The 21,802-nt window shown below is 33.6% G+C and overlaps 3 protein-coding genes and 1 non-coding gene across 4 annotated transcripts; 2 read left to right on the top strand and 2 right to left on the bottom strand.

Annotated features, from left to right (window-relative positions):
• Positions 1 to 1,836: 1,836 nt before the first annotated feature.
• On the top strand, positions 1,837 to 5,930 carry LOC107796244 (uncharacterized). The gene is made up of 6 exons (XM_016618996.2): positions 1,837 to 2,039; positions 3,656 to 3,709; positions 3,797 to 3,866; positions 4,371 to 4,411; positions 5,465 to 5,524; positions 5,678 to 5,930. The coding sequence occupies exons 1-6, from the start codon at positions 1,974 to 1,976 to the stop codon at positions 5,726 to 5,728; spliced, it is 342 nt and encodes a 113-aa protein (XP_016474482.1). The 5' UTR covers positions 1,837 to 1,973; the 3' UTR covers positions 5,729 to 5,930.
• A 1,663-nt stretch (positions 5,931 to 7,593) lies between these two features.
• LOC107796245 (putative magnesium transporter NIPA6) lies at positions 7,594 to 14,521 on the top strand. Its single transcript, XM_016618997.2, has 9 exons — positions 7,594 to 7,912; positions 8,042 to 8,098; positions 8,586 to 8,676; positions 8,758 to 8,918; positions 9,004 to 9,131; positions 9,278 to 9,415; positions 11,376 to 11,468; positions 13,710 to 13,830; positions 13,937 to 14,521. Exons 1-9 carry the CDS (start codon positions 7,783 to 7,785, stop codon positions 14,071 to 14,073), a joined length of 1,056 nt encoding a protein of 351 aa, XP_016474483.1. The 5' UTR covers positions 7,594 to 7,782; the 3' UTR covers positions 14,074 to 14,521.
• Positions 14,522 to 16,036: 1,515 nt separating this feature from the next.
• Positions 16,037 to 16,109, bottom strand: TRNAR-ACG (transfer RNA arginine (anticodon ACG)). The gene has a single exon. It is a non-coding gene; the product is annotated as a tRNA-Arg (tRNA).
• A 2,562-nt stretch (positions 16,110 to 18,671) lies between these two features.
• On the bottom strand, positions 18,672 to 21,802 carry LOC107796247 (mitochondrial fission 1 protein A). The gene is made up of 5 exons (XM_016618998.2): positions 21,578 to 21,802; positions 19,780 to 19,918; positions 19,373 to 19,494; positions 19,062 to 19,125; positions 18,672 to 18,965 (listed from the first exon to the last, which is right to left on the bottom strand). Exons 1-5 carry the CDS (start codon positions 21,668 to 21,670, stop codon positions 18,871 to 18,873), a joined length of 513 nt encoding a protein of 170 aa, XP_016474484.1. The 5' UTR covers positions 21,671 to 21,802; the 3' UTR covers positions 18,672 to 18,870.

Here is a 21,802-nt window from a genome sequence, read left to right as displayed (position 1 = left end):
AATGTTTGAATGTAAATCCAGTTACTATAGAAAATTTACTCGAAGTCATTATTGAAACACATAAATATTAAATTCTGAATCCACCTCTGTAGATAGATTATATCAAACCGTTATTAGCGATATAGTTTTGATGTAATATGTTTATTAAAAATATCTGCCAATGTCTCGTTACAGAGCTTCATACTTTTATAATAAAATAAAATAAAAAAGATTTAAAGGTGTAAAAAAGCAAGAATGCGTATATTTTGGAATATTTCTTGTTTTATTGTGAACATGAAAATTTAGAGTAAAACTTAAAAGCTCTAAAAAAGGTTTACTATTTTTCTAATGTCATACACGAAAATAATAAAAAAATTGTTAACTAAAATCTAATACAAGGAAAACAATAAAGTTCTTTAATTATTAAAGGTCAAATGATGAGTAAGAAATTAATGAGTTCATAAAAAAAATATTCTACTATAAATGTTTCCTGACATTCATTTCGAGATCAAAATGTGATTATTAAAAATGTGTCATTTATACCAATTGTCGCTATATTGCATGGATGAACAAATCAACATGTAAATATATTTGGTGGCTCTCCCTCTCAGTGAGAGTACTGTTGATGAAAATCAAATTAGGCATAAGAAACTGATAATATCTATGATAAACCTTAAAAGAAGATCATATGCTAAGTAGGAAACTTGAAAAATAAACACAAATAAATCAACAGCAGTGAAAGAGATATGAATGTCACATACCTCGTAGTCCATTTAATCAGGTTAATGTCATCCAAAGTCCTGAAAATTACAACATGAAAGGAGGAATTAGCATAATTCAAAGTAATACTCTCACTGTCTCGATTTATATGATGGTGTTCAATTGAGCAGGAGTTTAAAAATAATTAAAGTTTGTGTTCCTAAATAATATTGTTGGTGGATTTTATTTTTCTAGAGGCAACCGATATAGAAATTTACAAAACCTAAGTAGATGCATATTCCTAGTATTAAAGCAACATCAATTAAAAAGTTAATTTCCCAAAGTTATGAAATAAAAACTACACATGAAACACCATTAGAGGCATCAAGAAAATAAACACAAAATCTAAGAATGATATATCTACTAATGCGATATATCGGGTAATACCAACATGTAGCATAAATCATAGAAAGCACTAAAACAAGACTACATAACATTATAATATCAATAGAGCAAAACGATTGAGAAAACAATAGAATTGTAGCCTAATGCATTCTTTTCATTGTTAAGGTTCTTTTATATAGGGTTTTTTATTTGTTTCCTTGATTATGAGTAGGAGTGTTATTGTACCGATTTCATAGGAATGAGTTTTTAAAATCTATATAGTAATAATGACGTAAGGAAATAATTATTACGCCTGCTTTTATTTGTTTCCTTGGATTATAAATAGAAGTGTTATTGTACCGATTTCATAGGAATAAGTTTTAAAATCTGATATAGTTATTTTGATGTAAGGAAATAATTAAGTCTTTAAAATTAATTGATTTACAATACACATCGTAATAAATAAAAAATTTAAAGAATCCCTAAAACTAAGGGGGGAAAAGACCAAAGGAAAAAAAGTCTATAACGAAAGAATCCCAATTCTAAAGAATCCTAAACCTAAAAGCAAGCACAAGGCAATTTTTAATTTTGCCCCAAAAAAAAAAATAGTGATTACATTACAAGTATATCCAACATAAAAAAGACGAACTAATATTTTGATAGGTGTTCGTACTTTTAATATAGCATACATATATGACTGAATGCGACTTATAATAGGCAGAGGTGAATGCAATTTATAAAGCGCAAAATAGAATGCGATTTTATAAATCGCAATATCTGAAATCCAACGCTTGCTTATAAATTCCCTTTTTCCTTTCTTTTCCTTTCCCAACGCTTGTTTCCGCTCATCTTAAGCAAATTTTAACAACACACTTTCTCCAGCAGTTTTTGGCAGAAGAGAGATCAGAAAAATGGACGAGCAAGAATTTAGACGCCTTCTTGAGCTCTTCCCAGCCGTTCGCTCTCCCGATTACTACGTAAAGCTCTCCCCTTTTTCCTCTCTATAAATGAGCAATCTTTAATAAATCATTCATTAAAATTGAAAAAATGGGTTCTAATTAAGTATCCTTTTCACTTAATACCCACTTGATTATCTTTTTTTTTTTGGGGGGGGGGGGGGGGTTCTGGGTTTTGGGTTTTTTCTAATCAAGTTCTCAAGTAGGGTGATTAAGGTTATTATATGCTGACTTGATTCAAGTTGATTTTGAACTTGATTAAGGTTATTAAGCTCCAAATTGATGTTTTGGGTGTTTTCATGCTGTAGTTTTTTTAAAACTTGGAGCTTATTAAGTAATCTGAGTTTCCCCATTATCATCAATTTTCTGCAAGTAAAATGTTTCCTTTTTATTTTATTTTTAAATTTTGAGATTTGCAGTGTTAGGGTTACTTTTTCTAATCAAGACTTAGAAATTACAATTTTTAAAAAATTATGAGAAATTAACTTAAATAGCTGCCCGCCAATAAAATAGCCCAAAAATGTATATATTATACATAATTAGTGTATAATATATGTATAATTATTTGTAACTTCTCCTAGAATTATCGTGCTAAAGTTCTCATTTTTTTGGTTGATCCAACTTGCTTTGTGGAATCTTGGACCAAATTGGGATGCTGAATTTTTAGTCGTAGGCCTGGTGATTTTAGCAACTCAAACAGCCTGTGAAGTTTATGTTAAGTTTGAATCCAATTGTGGAGTATAAAAGGAGCTTTTGAAGCCATTACCTTGATTGTTCCTTTTTTCCCCCTTGAAGCGCGAATGAATTAATAGGCCAACATTGTCTTTATATGCATCTATTTAAAAAGAATTTATGTTGCTCTGGAAAGAAGGCAGTAGGTGAGCTTAGATAAGAAATATAGGAATTTATTCTCTATATCAACCTTCGATAAAGCAAGAGACGTCTATAAAAAAACTGGCTTTTCCATTTACTGGAAGAAACGTTGTCAAACTGAATTGCTTTTCTAGTGTAATGTGATTTAAATTCATCACTGTAAATTAATATCAATATCCCCTGCTTGGTCTATTACTTCACAGAATTAACTGATATGGTCTAAACAATAAAAAGCAATTGTCCTCTTTCAGCTTCTTTCTGCCCTGAATCTACAGTTATACACTCATAAGTATTCAAATCTCAACAAAAGTCCACTCCATAGTCCATACCAGCCTAAAGGCTCTATTAGGTTGTTTGTCTTCTATTCCCTTTGGAGTAGTATTACATGATTTCATAGCCTTTTTGTTAGGGTCCAAAAATAGAAAAGAGTGATGTAAACTCTGCTGTATGGTGGGATTTAACTCAACTTTTTTTGGATGTAAATGAGGAAGATGTGAAATGGAGGGATGTCCAACTGTAAACTCTTATGCTTCAATGAATGTGGGATTGCTGAAATAGAATTCAAATATCTGAGATGTGAAAGTGTGAATTCTAGACAAGTATATCCCAATACCTGTCATGCTCCCATCCTGATCATATTGATCTCATCTAGTGCTAGTTTCATTTATTTTCCAGCTGGTTCTTTTTCTTCTTCAGTTTCCTAGTGCTTTCTTTTTAATCGTCTTACCTGCTGACTCTCCTTTGTGTTGTGTTGTTCCCATCAGCTTGAGTTGGATACATCAAGGCAATCAACTTCCCAATCCAAGCAGAAAGAGGAGGTATGGCAGAAATTTTTCCTTATGTAATCGTCTGAAGCTTTGCTTTCAGGTTATGATTATTTCTCCTAACACCAAAAGCTTCATCAGGTGAAGCAATTGCTAGACGGGCATAGTAAGGGAAGTGTAGAGTCCAGTACTCGAGCAATGGATCATGGTGGTATGTTATGACGTTATCAGTTGCTTTGCTCGGGTGAAAATGACCAAAAACTATTCTTTATCATGTAGTAATAACTTTGGAATTTTCAACCTGCATGAGAATACTGCTGTCTTTAGATCGTAAAAACTAAACAACCTACTCAACTGCGTTTCTTAAGGGTGCGCTCATTTCTCTAAAGTATATATTCTTAGAGATTGTTAGTCATTTAATATCCATCTTAAGTTACTGCGTACTGTCTTTTGTTTTCATTTTCTTCTCTTTTCGGAGGTCCCCTCTTAAAGTTTCTGCAGCAATCTTCTTGTTAGTAATTTAAATTCCAAAAACCTATCTAAATTTTTTGATATTGAAAATAAAATTCAAAAACTCTACTTATTTTGATTCTTTTCAGAGTTGAAATTATTTTTAATGGTAATGAAGTTATTTGGCAATATTGAGATTGCTCAGTTTGTATCTCTTACACCTTTATGGAAAGATCTCAGTAACTGAATCACTTTCTTGTTACAGAAGCATTTTGGGGCAAACTAAAAGCAGCTGCTGAGAAAAAGGTGTGTCCTGTTATAATCGTTGTTTATGTAATTTTTGCGTAGAGTGAAGATCCCTATGCTGTACTACTAGATATTGTCCAGCTATGCCTAGTAGATTCAAAACTTTGCTTTGAATTCATGTCTGCATACTATAGGGGGGTTATTAATACGTCTTATTGTTCTGAATCTGTTATTCCTTCATATAATTGCTTGAGCAGATGGAGTGAGTTCATTACTACAGTGTTTCCTTAGGTCTGTACATCCTAATAATTCTTTCATTGGGCTGTTTTAATGATTCTTCCTAGGGATAAATCATCAAATTTTGATAAATAGTTCATATTCCATCAATGATCAAAGAGGATACATAAACAAACTCCTAAATCGATACCTTCAGATTGGGGAGGAAGTTGAATGGTTTGTTGGTTAAGTACTAATGCAAGTTTAACCAAATGCCCATTTTCGATTAGCATGAGGCTTCTGGAAGTAATAGAATTTGGTGGAAACGTTTAGGAGGACTGCTTTAATTAGAGGCATTAGAAGGCGAATTAGTTCAAATGATCACCACCCTGGAGATTTTTCTGACCTAGAAGACCGAAATAATATAGCTAAAACTACAGCACATTTAATTCAAAAGTCATTTATGTTTTGTGCTATGTTAGAAGGGACGATTAGGTAGGAACAACTACTGAAAAAGCTGCTGAATGACCAAGCAAGCAGTATTGCTCTCGTTGAGAGTTGAACTCAATAATTATAATCCTAGTTAGACGGTTGAGAATGTCTTGAACAAAACTTCATCAGATGGTTTGTGTACAATATTTCATCTTACTAGCCCCCGGGGCTTTGGCTCAGTGGTAAGAGTGGTAAGACCACAACACATGATATGTAGATTAGGTGCACGTCACGAGTTCGATTCCTGCCGAAAGCTAAAAGCCTGGTATTCAAGAGGGGCTGACAGATTATCCACGGAACTTTGAACCGTACACCAGCTACCTCTCAGGAATTTCTCGGTTATAAAAAAGAAAAATACATCATCTGTGATAACGACTAACAAGGTGTTGGTCTGGCTTTCTACAGATGGGTCCAGCGGAAGCGGAAACTTTTTGCAAGGCATTTCAACAAGTTTACAGGAAACTTGTAAGTAAATACTTCTGAAGTAACCCAAGCAGAAAATTTTCCTGCTTTCTCTACGTATGATTCACTTATAATGTGTATCTTCATTTCGTTTTAGCCAATCGCCTAAAAACTTTCTGCTGTAAGTTATACTTTGGAAACCTTCATGACTTTCAGGTGAATGAAGAACTGAGTTTGGAAGCTGCTCGGAGCTTGCTGAATTCATGATTTTTTTCCCTGAACTGTTGTTACTTTTAATCACTTGATGTTCTGGATATAGCTATTGTGTAACTTATATTTTCTTTTTTGTTAATGTATTATTACATTGAGTTATATCTTCTTCTTTCTTTTAGTGAAATTATGTTTACTCTGTAAAGATCTTTTAGCTTTGATTTGCTCTTCCTAATTGTTTTGTCACATCTTTATTTTATTTTTTGGGTTAAATGGTTGGTGACCAATGCTATTCTTGTTGTTTACTCACTGCCCTCTCCTCCTCCACTGCGCACGACCACTACTTTCTTCACCTCAACCTGGAGTAGTTACAATTGAATATTTTTACATGATTAATGTAGTTTAACATATTACAACTGATTAATTATCTTTTTTTATCAGATTACTAATCAATAATAGGACTGCTCTGCACTAAGCAACGAAGGGTCACTCTACATCTTTGTTGTGGCAAATGGCAATGTCAGTACCACAAAATCTTGATGTATCAGCATCTTTTCCAATGGATCCCTCTACAATTTGGTTGGCAGTAGCTTGGTTAAGGGAATCCACCGGAGTCATCGCCGAAGCGAGTCTTCATAGGGCTATTGCTTATGGACCCGTACTTGGGTGATCTTAAGTGGAGGTTTGAACCGACTGATGTTGAAGAATCACCGAGGGAGTCGTGGTTAGGGGTGAAATACCACTCGAACCTAGAGTTAGTTGGTTCTTCCCGAAATGGGTTGAGGCACAACAATTGATTGGACATGTAGGGGTGAAGCATATTCACATGGAACTGTTCTCACGAAAGGAGTATTAAATCACTAGATATATACTCCAGCCTAGTAGGTCAACGATACAGCACGATGTAATAATATACTGACATAAGATTCAAGTCATAGAGATGAGTAGATTGAAGCTAAATTATTAAGAAAAACAAAAAAAAATATCATTTGTCTCACTTCCTTCAAAAGAAAAAGAAATTTATGGTGATCAAGATTGTAGATGATAGTTACCACTATAACCAGTAAAATTCTCACATTTAAAGAAAGCTATCATTTAAAATGGTTGTCATTTAAATAATCCCAATCGTCAGATCAAAATCAAGCAAATAAAACTCTTGATGTTTGACTATTAAAAAAGCATTATTTGCAGTGTTTCACAAATTTAACAATTTCATAGTATTTGTATCCTATTTTAAGAAATGACGACTCTCATTTTCTAGTTTCTGTTACTCTGAAAGTTTGGTCAAATGAGCATAAAAGTCAATTTAGGACCACTAATTAGATTCTTTTTCTTTTTTGGTATATACATATAACTTTAACTATCAAACCCAACAAGAATTTGGACAAAGGGAGCAGTAAAACATTCCTTAAGAAAATTTATTATGTGGCACAATTAATATTTAAAAAGTCAAATAACTTTATGTAGAAAAATTTATTTTTAATATATGTAATTTAGCATAAAAGTTCTTACCCGGTTAAAATTGTGTTAATTTGGAAAAGTAATATCCCATCTTAAATTATCTGTCATAATTTTTTAAAATAGTTTTTCGGATTAGTTATCATTTTAGAAGTTCGAAACAAAAATATTTTTTTTATTTTACCTTTAATATTAATTATTTTTGAAATAAATAATATATTTTAAGACATAAAAAAAAAAGTTCAAAACTCATTTTAATTAATATTTTCCAAGAGGCATACATATTTTCTTAACATAAAAATCGCATGTGAGGATATGCACATGAAACAAGAAACAAGAATCATGAATCAAGAATGAGTATATACCTTAGATGACTATGATCTAAGGCTGGTATTTTCTCCAGTGTCAGACATCGTAGGACCCATTTGTGCTATCTTCAAGAATGAGCTGGATCTGACAAATTGCAGCACATACAATATGCCAATACAATCCTATTAAAAAAAACAACAAGTGTAAAAAAGAAAGGAACTTTTCTGTGATTGAGTTCAAGATTTGATGACCCAATAAAGAAAAGTTGATGATTTTCACATTTCCATGAAGAAAAAAAGAAGAAGAAGAAGAAGAAAGAAAAAAGAAACAGAGGTTTTTTAAACATGGTTTTTTCTAAAGATAATATGACTGGGATCATTTTGGCTTTGCTTTCAAGTGTGTTTATAGGGGCAAGCTTTATAATCAAGAAAAAAGGTCTTAGAAGAGCTGCTGTAGTCTCTGGTGTTAGAGCTGGTATGTGGGGTCTCTAATTTTCTGTTTGTTCTATTATGGAAGTGTGTAAAGTTTTAATCTTTTTGGCTTTTTGTTGCTTGTTCTGTAGCATGAATCTTGTTTGAGTTTTCTTGGTTTTTATTTTTGTAGGTGTTGGTGGGTATTCATATCTATTGGAGCCCCTTTGGTGGATTGGAATGGTCACAAGTAAGTTTTCTCCTTTTTGTTTCTGTTTTCTGCTGTCCTAATATCCTTAATTACAGCATTTTGTCTGTGTGTGTGTGTTCTTAGAATGTTTTGATACAGTGCTACTGCTAGAAAGGACTGGTAGAAGTGTATATTTAAATATAATTTATTGAAATTTTTTTGGAAGTAAGATTAATAATTGGTTAGTGTGGTCCTTTCTTCTTCTTTTTTCTTTTATAATTTTGTACTAATATTGGTCGTAGATGAGCTTTAATGAAGCGATATGGTCACTGTTGATTCATATAACCGACCTTAATTTGCTTGTGATTGAGGCATAGTAGTAGTTGTTATTGTAGTTATCTTAATCAACCACCTAGCCTATTGATGTTATTGATATGTTTCCTGAATTTGTTCTAACAGAAGTAAGGTGTGTCCTATGTCTAGTTTTTTCTTTCTTGGCCATTGGCTGACTGTCCATAGGATGTTCTTGTTGTTTTGCTTCTCATAGTGATTGTCGGAGAGGTTGCGAATTTTGTGGCATATGCATTTGCTCCGGCAGTTCTTGTTACCCCTCTTGGTGCATTGAGTATCATTGTCAGGTGTGTAATCTTGGTGATTCGGTAAGACTGAAGATATACTTTTGGTTGTTTAACTGTTTTTATGGCCAAAAACTCTTGCAGTGCTGCACTAGCTCAGATTGTTTTGAAGGAAAAGTTGCATCCTCTTGGAATTTTGGGTTGTGTGATGTGCATTGCTGGTTCTATCGTGATAGTTATCCACGCACCACAGGAGCATGCTATCGCTTCTGTCAAAGAAATATGGTACATGGCAACTCAGAAAGGTGAGACGCTTCTATCTTGACCAAATCGTCTAGTTCCTTTGCGACCATCTACACTTTTCTAACTTCATTTTCTTTTCAATTCCAGCATTTTTGCTCTATGTAGGATCGGTGCTTGTCTTGGTTTTCATTCTTGTCTTCTACTTTGCTCCTCAATGTGGACACTCGAACGTCCTTGTTTTCACTGGAATATGCTCATTGATGGGTTCTCTCTCGGTAAAACTTTAAATTGGATGCTCTTGCCTTGTGGTCTATCTTCTAAATGCTCAATTTCTGCAAATCTTATTTCTGCCGGTTAAGTGAATAACAAAAATCTCTGTAATTACTAGAATTTATGTCCCTCTATTCTGTTTAATATGCAGGTTATGAGTGTTAAAGCCCTTGGTACTTCACTAAAGTTAACTGTTGAAGGAAAGAACCAGTTGATGTATCCGGAAACCTGGTTTTTTATGTTTGTTGTCGCAGTTTGCGTCGTTACACAAATGAACTATCTCAATAAGGTGAGTAGCTACTATTCTAATTATTTTTGTAATGTAACACATTTTGTCCACAAACTTCCTCTTCAAATTGACTGCTAATTCATCCTTCGAGATTCTAAGAGTGCCCTGATAATTTTCTGCTCACCTTGTCCTCTTTCTTTGAATTCCTTGTTTCCTTCTTTTTGCCCCTCTCTTTTCCTATTTATTCATTTATAGAAGTAAGAACCAGGTGAGAAAGTAGAAACTATGATACTACGTAGATTAGGTAAACAGTTTGGGAAAATTGCCCTGTTTGTACTTCTCTTACTGATATTTAACTAATGAAAATAACAATAAAAATAAGAAAAAAACTGTCTTTTTATATGATCCTTGCGTGAAGCCTGATTCATCAAGTTTCGGTTCAAATTTGTTATATTTACATTTACCTGGTATTAGATTTAGTCTCTTGATAATATTTCTGATTGCCAGATCTTTTTTCCCCCCTTTACTTGCTAATTTTTCAAGTCTAAAGGAGGTTCTAAGTATGCTCCAAGTAATGTTGTTCTCTACTTATCGGAATCTCCACTTCTTTGTATATTAATCTCTTATTGCTTTTCTCTTGATCATCTTGGAACCAATGAATTGGCAGCTGACGACACTACATTCGTTTCAATCTGGGTGATATTTGAGATAATGCAAATCCTTTGCACTGTCAGATATTATGCCCAAGGAAAGATAGACGATATTTCTAATCCGTTCATTTTCTTTTGCCTTTTTTTCTCCCTTTGTTGTGCTTTTCCTTTTATCGATAAAGTAATAGTTTGTTGATGTTGTGGGGGAAACACCATATACAAGAAGTATATCAAATTGTAGAGAACTACGCGAAAATATTATTCTCTATAAAACACATCCAGCTATACTAACAGGAACCTCATTGGTGCTCCAACCATTATCTAAATTATAAGCCATGTTCTAATCTTTACAAAGCCGTATTCCACCCCTTCAAAATCTGTCAGTTATTGTGCTATTATTTATCAGTATACTATTTACTGCATCAGAGAAGTACAAGGCAGCCTCTAATTTTGTATATTGCAAGTCATGAGAGAGAGGCTTTGTCAAGAAGTTTATTCTTTCAGATTATTGAATAGAAAAATATTATAATTTTGAGCTTTATCTTATTCCTTATTTTCAAATACCAACATTGTCAACTTAGAACTTCCCTCAAACAATAAAGGGCAGCCCGGTGCACGAAGCATCCCGCATTCATGCAAGGTTTTAAGGTAGGCAGCCTACCCTGATGCAAGCATCAGTAGCTTATTTCACGGCACGGCTCGAACCCGTGACATATAGGTAATAGGTCACACGGAGACAACTTTACCATTGCTCCAAGGGTCCCCTTCAACTTCCCTCGAACAATGCCAAAACCATTTCATTGCAACTCAAAAACTTTATAAAAGGTGCAAAAATCTTTAACTGCATGATGGGTTGATTTTCATCAAAATGAATTCATTTTATCATGACAGTAACTTTATGTGTCTAGGTTTCATTCAGTCCTTGTAGTTGATTTTCTAGAATAATAGTATATTGACAAAGTATATTAACAATGAAGCAATGAAAGAAGTGACAGAAGAATTTGAGGAAGGCTGAAAAATCAGTATCATATATCTCTTGAAAAAACAGTTTCTAGATAAAGATTCTAAAACATCTAATTGAAGAGTTTTAGATTAACTTTTAGATACTATTGTTTTATGAAGGTCGTTCTCGTTGCAGATATCATATTTTTTTTATTTTTTTTCTTTGTCAATCTTCAGACACTACTTCATTTTCTTGTTGGTACTGTATGCAGCCTTTCTTGAAATTTTAGCATTTATTCTTGAACTTCTTTAGGGTATCAATCTTAAATAGTGTGATAGCATCTTCCTCTTATTATTCCTGATTCCTGATTTCTAGTGTAAACTGATAATCTCTTCTTTAACATCACTTTTTGCTTTCCATGTTTCAGGCCCTTGATACCTTCAACACTGCCGTTGTATCTCCTATATACTATGTTATGTTCACAACATTGACTATTGTTGCCAGTGTCATCATGTTTAAGGTATTAGCATCTACCTTTTTTTCTTTTGTTGCTTTGTGTTGAGCTTGCTATAGAATGATGAGTACAATTAGAGTCAATCCGCTTCTTGGGAATTTATCCCAAAGTTTACGGACAGTCACAAAATAGCATGACTTGGAACGAAGCTAGGAATTTCGCTAATGGTGTTCAAGATTTAATATATATCTATATTATATTAATATATTAAGAGCACGAAGGCCCTTAACGAAATGTCGTTCGTCTTTTTTACCCTGTAAAAATAGAGTTCACACTAGACAAAACAGTCATTTATATTAATTTCCTAATATGTAGGAATGATCATTTAATTAATTTCCTAATATTTAGGAATAGTCATTTAATTACAACCTAAATACTTAGGGCTTTAATTTTAACTAAAATTTGGTTAATATTGGTAAAAAGTTCTCATATTTAGAAATTCAAAAGCAGTATATTTCTACTTACAAATATGGTAGTCAATATTTCTAATTCCTATTTCGATATTCTAAGTTTGTTATTAAACTAAGACAGAAAAAAAAGGTTGTTAACTTATCAATTTCTAACTCAAATAAGGATATGATAATAACAAAACTATCAATTTGTTTGACATTGAATGTCTTTTATTCGTAGACAGAATTTTATGCATTAAATTCTTTCTTATGTATTTCTGCAAAATTTTTCTTTTTTGAATGATGTAACATAGTAATTTATAAAAGACAATTAATACCATAAATTAAACAATTAACACAAAATAAGTAAAAAGTAGTTATTACTTATTGTATGTTTGAATTACTCTTTGGCGCATAACTATAACCAATTAATTTTATCTTAGTAAAAAAGAAATTAGAGAAAGACAAAGTTTAAATTACAACGGAAGTCGATAAAGTCGACCGGCACTTCTTCGATTTTTCTTATTCTTAATTCTAGATTTATTATCAAATGTAGAATTCCCATAAATTTTGCATACTTTAATTATCTTAGTAAAATGAAAAAGAAAAGCCCTTTACGTGAAAAATTATGATTGATTCTCTGGTATACAATAGAATATCCATTATCCTTTGACCAAACATGCCTTCTATAAAATTCATGTATCAAAATGTAAATAAACATTCTAATAAATACGATAATTAGATATAAATAGCCTAACTTCTACAATTACGATACTCTGTTACTCAACATCAAATTTAATAAGTACTTTTAAAATGACACATTATAATTGCACGTGGGATAGTCACATAGTTGCATATACTCTAAAAGTACGGAAAAGGCCTCTTTTCATTTATGTATGAAGTCATATTTCGTAGGACTTTAAAATTCATTAAAAGCAGTTAGAAATGGTTACTTAAATATGTAGAAAGTCCTCTTTCGACCAACATTTTCATTTTCATAAACTTATATTTTTCTATTTAATTTTTATTTTATAACTCAAATATATTGGTAAAAATGTTAATGTAACTTTTTAATATATATACTTATTAATGTAGGTACATGCGCAAAGCGCGTACCCTAAGACTAGTATGTATAAAAAGTATTATTTGATCTATGTACACAATTTATTATTTTCCAGCAAAGGGTGTTCAACTGACCATCCTTTGCTAAGGGTAGCTCCGCCCTTTCTTGGAAATAACACCAACAACTGCGTCTCAATCCTAATCAAGTTAGGTCTGATATCAGTGTTGTCAAAGGCTCATTTAAGGCGCTTCGCGTCCCTTGAGCTGTGCTTCAGTGTAGGCAAGCCACCAAAGACGTGCCCCTTATTGCTCATGAATTCTATCTTGAATGGAGCAATGCTAGACTACAAATATAATCGGCAAATAAGTGTATTAGTTGTTATGGAAAATAATATGAATGATTGTGAGTTGTTTATTTCAAGAATAGGTTGTTACTTTTCTATTGAATTACATATATATTTTTATTTTTTTCTAGCATTGCGCCTTTTTTATCTAAAGCCCACACTTAAAATTGTGTTTTGCGCTTAAAGCCCCAATTGACCTAGAGCGCTTTTTAGAGCTTTTCTCCTTTGACAACACTGTCTGATATATGAATCTTCACTTACCATAGCGCTCCATTTAAGGTCATCTCAGATCAATATTATACATGACTTGGAAATATCGACTAACAAGAACAAAAAATTCTATGCTGTTAGGGATGTCAAAGACATTTCTGCATATTGATGATGTGGAATATGATTAGTTGTCCGAAACTCTGATGTCATACTTATCGACCTATTTATACTAAATTATGTAGGACTGGGATGGCCAGAATGTTGGGAGCATTATATCAGGAATATGTGGTTTTATCGTTGTGCTGTCCGGAACCATCTTGTTGCATGTTACCAAAGATATGGAGAGAAGTTCATCTTTCAGAGGTTCATTATTCTTCATACTATAATTTTTATGAAAAATACTGATATTCTTCCCCTAAATACTTAATATCATAAATGCTCTAGCTCTAAAAGTAATATCAAAATGCAGGTACAAGTTACACACCTTTATCCCCGACATTATCAACCCGACTATGTAATACAAATGGGGAATCACTTAAGCATGAAGAAGAAAGTGGATCGTTTTCTGAGGAAGTCGATTCTAGACGACAGGAACTCCAGGTTTAATATGAACGATTTTTTATTAGAAAGTGAAGCATGCAACCGTTAATCCATAGCAAACGTCCAAAGCTGCAGCGTGTCAATTTCTTCTTCTATTGCATCTGTTTTTCTAGCAGCAAGGTAAGGATTTCGCAGGATCTTAAAGAAAGAGCTATTGAAAGATCATCACATGGCAGCTTTCGTTGTGCTTTCGTTGGCAGAACGAAAACTAAAGAATTTGTTTATAGTTATAGCAGTTTCAAATATTGGTTTAGTGTACATCCTTAAGCATCACAGTTGTAGTCGCGGTGAATTGCAAAATATCTATAATAACAGAGGAATGATGAAAGGTTGAATATTAGGAGTGATTTAATTCTTTTTTGCTTTTTCTCTTTTTCCTGTCCCTAATTTTGCTGGAATGTATCTTGTATATGTATAGCATTTGTTTTGAAGTATTGGGTGGAGTTTTTGTTTATGTTTCATTTTTTAATGAACTTGAGATCAGATGATGTTTGATTGACTTCAATAACACTGCCTTTCTTTTCAAGCGATTTTACACTGTCAGTGTATTAGGGTAGAAGGCTAGTAGGTAATCGAGAGTTCCCCTTTCATTACCTATAGTATTAGTAGCACTCTTGTATTTTCATATTCTTCTATATCTATTATTTGCATGTTGTTTCGTTCGCTTTGTTTATTTTATTTCCCTGTTGTTACTATTTGATGTTACTTTTTCTTCTTCGGCTTCTCCTCTTCTCCCCTTCTTCCTTGTCTTTTGTTTTCTTCTTCTTTCGTTCTTTTTCCCTTTTCACCTTTTCTTGAGTCGAGTGTCTATTAGAAACAGCCTTTGTACCTCACCAGCTGTAAGGTTTGTGTACACTCTATCCTCCCCATACCTTACTTGTGGGATTATACTGGGTATGTTGTTGTTGTTTATTTATCAGTGTATATAAGTTTAAAATCCATAGACTAATAAGAGGTAGGGATTCTTTACCTCTTTGACTAATAGATTCTCATCTTTTAGCACTATTCAGTAACTCAGCCTTGACTTTCATTTATCATCTTGATCTCTATTTAAATTCTAATTTTTTATCTTACTTTTTCCCAGCCACTCGAAAAGGTTAAGATCTCTTTTATTAAATCCATGTTTACGTTTTGGTAAGCGAACATTGAGACTAATCTATTTTACCTAATTACACTTTGTACAGTTTCATTGATCTCATTATCACACAAAACTACTCAAAAATTATCTTTAAGAAAAAGGAGCTGTAATATTCGTCATATTTTTTTGACTTCAATTATTTCACTTTGTGCAGTTAACCATGAATTTTTCTGGAAAATGATTTTTATAAGATCTTCGTGAAACTCACAACAAAAACCTTCATGCAAGTAGAGGTGGGGAGAGGTGATTAGGCAAGACATGGCGCAACTTCAGCTGACCGAATACATGACCCTTGATAGGAAGGTATGGAGGTCGAGGATTAGGGTAGTAGAGTAGGTAGTATAGAGTGTTCTTAACAGTAGTATCGGCACGCAGTATCGCTTTCTGTTGGTAGTGGGTTTTAATTGACTAACCGTTGTTTTCTTTCATCGTTATCACCTTACTATCTTGTTATCTTTATTCTACTTTTTATATGGCTTTTTTGGATTGTTCCTTCTTGTCTATATTTTCAGTAATGTGGTGCTTATGCCGAGGGTGTATTGGAAACAGTTTATCTATCCTAACAAGGTAGGTGTAAGGTCTATGTACACACTACCCTCCCTAGACCCCACAGTGTGGGATAATACTAGGTATGTTGTTGTTGTTTGGGTCCTACAAACCATAGGGAAAATGTTAAAATCAGACAAACGGCAAAGAAATGGAAAAAATGTTTGAAAACAAAAAACATTTTATTTATTTATAGGTCCTACAAACAAGAGGGAAAATGTTAAAAGCAGACAAACGGCAAAGAGTTGGAAAAAATGTTTGAAAGCAAAAAAAAAAAACGATCACCGACTCTGCTGGGGATCGAACCCAGAATCTCTGGTTCCGTAGACCAGCGCCTTATCCATTGGGCCACAGAGTCTTGCATGTTTTATTACTTGACTTAATATATTTTATTAACCAATACATCGATTACTTGAGAGTAAACACATTTGAAGATAAGTCATGATATTCGGGATCGGACAAAGTCTACTATAAAAGCGGATCCCTACTAATAGTGATACCTCACTTCTCGTTTTTCCCTCGAAAAAGTTGGTAGAAATGAACATTTTGCACCTCATATGTATCATGTTTTAACTTGAATCCTTTTGTTTTACAATGTTCTCCCTAATGTAAGCAACATTTCTTGATTTCACAATGTCTTTTGACTTTTTCTAATTTGCTACCAAATGTATCACAGTCTATCAGAAACAACCTTTCTATCTTCAAGTTAACCGTAAGGTTTGCGTACACTCTATCCTCTCTAAACCCCACTTATGGGATTAATTGGGTTGTTGTTGTTATTTGCTACCAAATGTATCACTACGATTTATTTTGCGCCTTTTGCTTTTTAATAAACGGAAAAGGTCTAAATATGCCCTTGTACAGTACGAAATTGAGCACATTTGCCATTCGTTAATACTTTAGCTCAAATATGCCCTTACCGTCATATAGTTGGTTCATATATGCCCTTAGAGTTACACAGTTGGCCCATATATGCCCTTTTCGAAACGGAATCCACCCAAACTAATTAGCTATTTCGTTAATTATATTAAAGTGTATTACAAACACTATTTCCTTTTTATTAGTACTTTTTTTTTTCTTTACCTTTCTTTTTTCTTTCTTCTTTTTTCTTTTCGTTCTCTTTTTTTTTTTTCCCTTTTTCTTTCACCCTTATCCGATTTCCTCCATTACTGATGTCTTCTCCATTTTCGTCACCAATTTCACTTGACAAAACTCATGAATTTCAATTACTAAGAAAATTCTCCCATAAGAATACTTTTATAGATCATATGTTTGTCAATTTTTTAATTTTTACTGAACATATATTTAGTTCTAAAAAATTTAACAAAGTAAGATTGAAATAATATTTATGTAACAAAAAATCCGAAAAATCCAACAAAACCGAACAATCCAAACCGATATAATTGGTTTGGTTTGGTTTGGTTTTGATAAAAACCGAACCAACCCGTTCCATGTAAACCCCTAATTTTCATAGTTAATAAAAAAAATAGATCCAGTTGAAAAAAGATGAAAAAAGATTAACAACTTAAATTTATAACATTACAACTTGAACTTTAGGCTTTTAATCATTAAATTATCTTTCTGAAAATAATTTAAATATTTTGGTCTTTTGAGTATTGTTAAAGGTTGAGATGCTTTTATTATTTTAAAGTTTAAACCATAATTTTTGGAACAATTTAATTTCGTTTATTTAGAGGGCTAGTGAAATTGGAACTTGATTACCTTATGGGAGAATTTTCTTAGTAATTGGAATTCATGAGTTTTGTCAAGTGAAATTGGTGACGAAAATGGAGAAGACATAAGTAATGGAGGAAATCGGATAAGGGAGAAAGAAAAAGGGGGAAAAATGAAGAAAAGAAAAAAGAAGAAAGAAAAGAGAAAGGTAAATAAAAAAAAGTACTAATAAAAAGGAAATAGTGTTTGTAATACACTTTAATACAATTAACGAAATAGCTAATTAGTTTGATTGGATTCCGTTTCGAAAAGGGTATATATAAGCCAACTGTGTAACTCTAAGGGCATATATAGACCAACTATGTGACGGTAAGGGCGAATTTGAGCTAAAGTATTAACGAAGGGCAAATGTGCTCAATTTCGTATAATACAAGGGCATATTTGAACCTTTGCCCTTTAATAAATCATAAAAACACTTAATTTAAAGGGACAGAATCGACTACTATACATTTCAAAAGCAACATAGCAACTACCAGAAATTATAGCAAAATAACACACTTCTTTCAATGACTTCTAGAACGAGAATTATGTTAAAATGTCAGTGTTTAACGGGATTGGTGTGACAACTGAGGCAGAACTATAAATTTTGATGAATGTCTGCTAAAGTGTGCATTTTTCTAAGGATTTGGAGAACCAAAAACGATCTTTAAAAGTGCAATTGATTAGGATAGAGAAAGGTGATTAAGTAGTGAAGGAGAAGAAGATCAACGAACGCAGGGATGAAAAATGAGTTGGAAAGAGAGTAGAGACAACAACAACAACAACAACAACAACAACGCATCCAGTAAAATCCCACAAGTGATTTCCGATAAAAAATGAGTTAGAAAAAGCGAGTAGAGAGATGAAGATATGTTGTTCTTGTACAATATTCCATTGTACAAGAAAAAATGATGCTTTTCTCTATGTAGACAATGGCAGATCCAACCATGCGTTTACTAACTCGAGAAACCCAGTCCTTTCAAGTCTCCTTATATATGTGTGCGTAAAAAAAAGTGTAGATAGAGTTAGATATACATTTTAGACTCATTCTCTCAACCTGGAATCCATGGCGTCTAAATTTCTGAATCCGCTACTGTGTGTAAATAGCCAGTTATGAACAAGTTAAGAGTTCGGCGAAACCTTCATGATTTCAATACGCAAAGAAACCCGAATATCAGAGGGAGAAGGGAAACCAACTCTTGTTGTATAGAACATTTCTGCTAGAATTTAGACGAACATAGACAAGTCATCATTATTACAAATAAGACCATCAAACAAAGCTACCTACATCCTTGCTTCAGTTGCAGCTGTCAGTGTTTCTATAAAGAAAGAAGTATCAAAACCTCAGATGTATACATAGACCAGTGCGGGGGAGTCCGTTATGCACGTTAGTGGTTACCGATGGGTCATTTCTTGCGGGATAAAGCAGCTACAATTCCACCAGCCAGGATACCAACTGCAGTAACAGCAGTAGCAGCAATGCCAATGCCAATAACTCCATCTGCTAGGACAAAGCAAAATGAGTAACCCTTAAACTCTTTCTTTAACCAGAAACAGATTCTGATAAATAATTTAAGACATATATTCCGTTTGCTACCTTTTGTGATTTTGTCTTCAATAGTTTGTTTGAGTGTCAAAGCCTGTCTCCAATCCGGTGCAATCTACAGATTCAAACAGCTACAAATTAAGACTGTTGAAAAACAGAGGTTGAAAGAACTGAAAGACTAATAGAACTCGAGCTTAGTTCAAGTATGCAATTCCTAAATTTCATAAATCAAGCTGCCAAAAACTTCAGTCCAAAACATACTTACAGAGAAAACATCATAGCCTGGAAACAAATATCTCAAGTTTTTAACGCCAATGTGAAGAGATAATATCCCAGCAAAGATTGAAAGACAAAGATCAAACCTCCAAACAACGCTCAACAAGCTGTCTGCTTCTTGCATAGTCCCCACTTCTGTAGTAGCCAACAGCCAGAAGATAAATCTTTTCCCTCATTTGCAGGGGACTGTTACTGCCACCCAGAGATGCTGCAAATGACAAAATAAGTCAGACATCTTCCAAATAGCCAGGTAGGAACTATATTTCAAAGGAAGGAAGCTGGTTAAAAGAGAAGTTACAACAATAAATTGCAACGCAAAAGGAGAAGATAGGAGGAGGGAGAGGAGTACAAAGCTAAAACGATTAAGAGCTAGGGAAAAGACAAATTTATAAGCCAAAACATGGATTCCAGGGGGCATGAAAAGCAAGAACATGCCAGAGTCGAGAATGAAAAGGGGGCATGGATTCCAAAGCAAGAGGATTAAAGATCTCACCTTCAAGCATTGCTATTCCACGTTGCACGTCTTCTGGCCGTTTTGAGTGAACAAGAGCCCATGACAGACGCATGATGCATTCACTTTTGAGTTCATCAGAGGAACCTTTTTCCGCCTCAGCAACTTCATGTTCACAACCCTGTACAGTGTACACAGATTGCCCTCGTGAGAGACTCAGATACTCTCAATATTACCTTGATCAGGTCTCGCTAGCAAATGCAAATCAATTATAAATTTACACGTTATTCTCTTAAACCAAGCAAGTCTCTTTCAGCAAGATATACAGAGAGAGTTTTCAAACTTTCTGGAAGACGCGTTAACCAACATCTTCCAAATATTTGTTGGCAAATGATTGCCTAAGATGCTATCTACTATGCTATCCTTCAAACATACTCTCCCCTTTAGTCCCTGTTATAATTATCAACACCATGAATCCCTAGAGATGGTTGGCACCCCACAATGAATTTCTGCTTCGAATGTGTAATGATTATTCAAGGAAAACACACAAAATTGACGCACGATCATCCAGACTCCAGAGAGCCAAGTGAGCAGACCGACCTAAACTCTTTTGTTCTGTTGTCTTGAGTGGAATGGTTTGTGGGCATCAGATATGCTTTAAGTGCCTCTGATTTGAGTTCAGAAATCACTTGAGAGTCATATCTCATATCTGAACTCCAATAGTAGTTAAAAATGGTACTGTCTTTCAACAAAGTAAGCAACACCAGTCTGATATACATCATATAAATAGTTTGTAGTAAAGTTGCCACGACAGCTTACTCATTTTACCTGGAAGCTTTTCATCTCTCGGGTGGTTGTGTTTCTCTAACATATATTTCTTTCTTGCTTAAAGCTACTGATTTATGTTACCTTCTGGAAATGAGATCAAGACCTCAAAAGACAACTATTGAAAGTAAAACAAAGAAGGACTGGGGAAGCTAAAATTGGTAAATCACTTGCTAAGTCAATTATGTTGCACTTAAAATGTAAATATTCTCCAGATCGCCGCTCTATATAAATCAAACCCATTGCAAACATATTCATACTGCTCGGAAAAAATAAAAAAATAAAAAGCAAAGTTCATTTTGAGCTCTTATTTTGGATTGATTTGAAAACCACTTGAAAACGTGCCTTCCAAAATCTTAAACCGAAACTTATAATTTTGAAATTTCCTCTTTATCCACATTTCTTTGTTCAAACCATCCCTAACCATTTTTATTCCCCCCACTCCCACCCCCAAAAAAACCACACGCACACACACCCGACCTTCAGCTAAAGAATCCCTCAGCATGCACCTAAACAGGCTACTCCATAATTTGCCGCAAAACCCATCTGAGTTAGTTCTTTCCTTCTCAACTTCAAAATAAAGAAACAACAAACAAACAAACTTCAACTATGCCTCAGTCCCAACCAAATTTGGAGTCAACTATATGAATCCTCACTGACCATGTTACACCATTTAAACTTATATCATCCCAATATTATGCAAATAGACATAAAAATTATCATAAGTTCTCTATATTTCCGAACTTATAAATCTCTGAAAGGCTAAATCATTTCGTTGATACAAGGACCTAAAGTAAAAGTGCTAACATCTCAAACATATTCTCAACTAATAGGTAACGCTATGCTCAATCTTTCACTGAGTCTGCACGAATACCTAGAGATCATAGGATAAACACCAACTATACAAAATTTCAAATGAAAAAAACAGATGTATTGATAAAATAGCAATTTACTGATAAACCCACCAAAGCTTTATAAATCAAATTGCAAAATTATTGATAAATAAGGTGCTTACAGTGACAATATTGGAATCACACCAAGGAATCTGATCTCCGCCGCTGAAGAAATTTCCGACCGATTCCATGAATTTTCCGATCTTCGCTTCCATGTTTCTCTAGCTTGTACGTTATGCTGCTAGTATTGTACGTAGTGGGGTTTAAGGAGATGTGTGTAACCAGAGGGGGTTTTCTGAAGTAAGGAAATACAACTTGGGAGTATAAAGTGAATTGCTTTTTGACTC

Source organism: Nicotiana tabacum, chromosome 9 (assembly GCF_000715075.1).
Source record: "Nicotiana tabacum cultivar K326 chromosome 9, ASM71507v2, whole genome shotgun sequence".
In the NCBI taxonomy this organism is placed as follows: domain Eukaryota; kingdom Viridiplantae; phylum Streptophyta; class Magnoliopsida; order Solanales; family Solanaceae; genus Nicotiana; species Nicotiana tabacum.
This window is presented reverse-complemented; position numbering and strand designations above follow the sequence as displayed.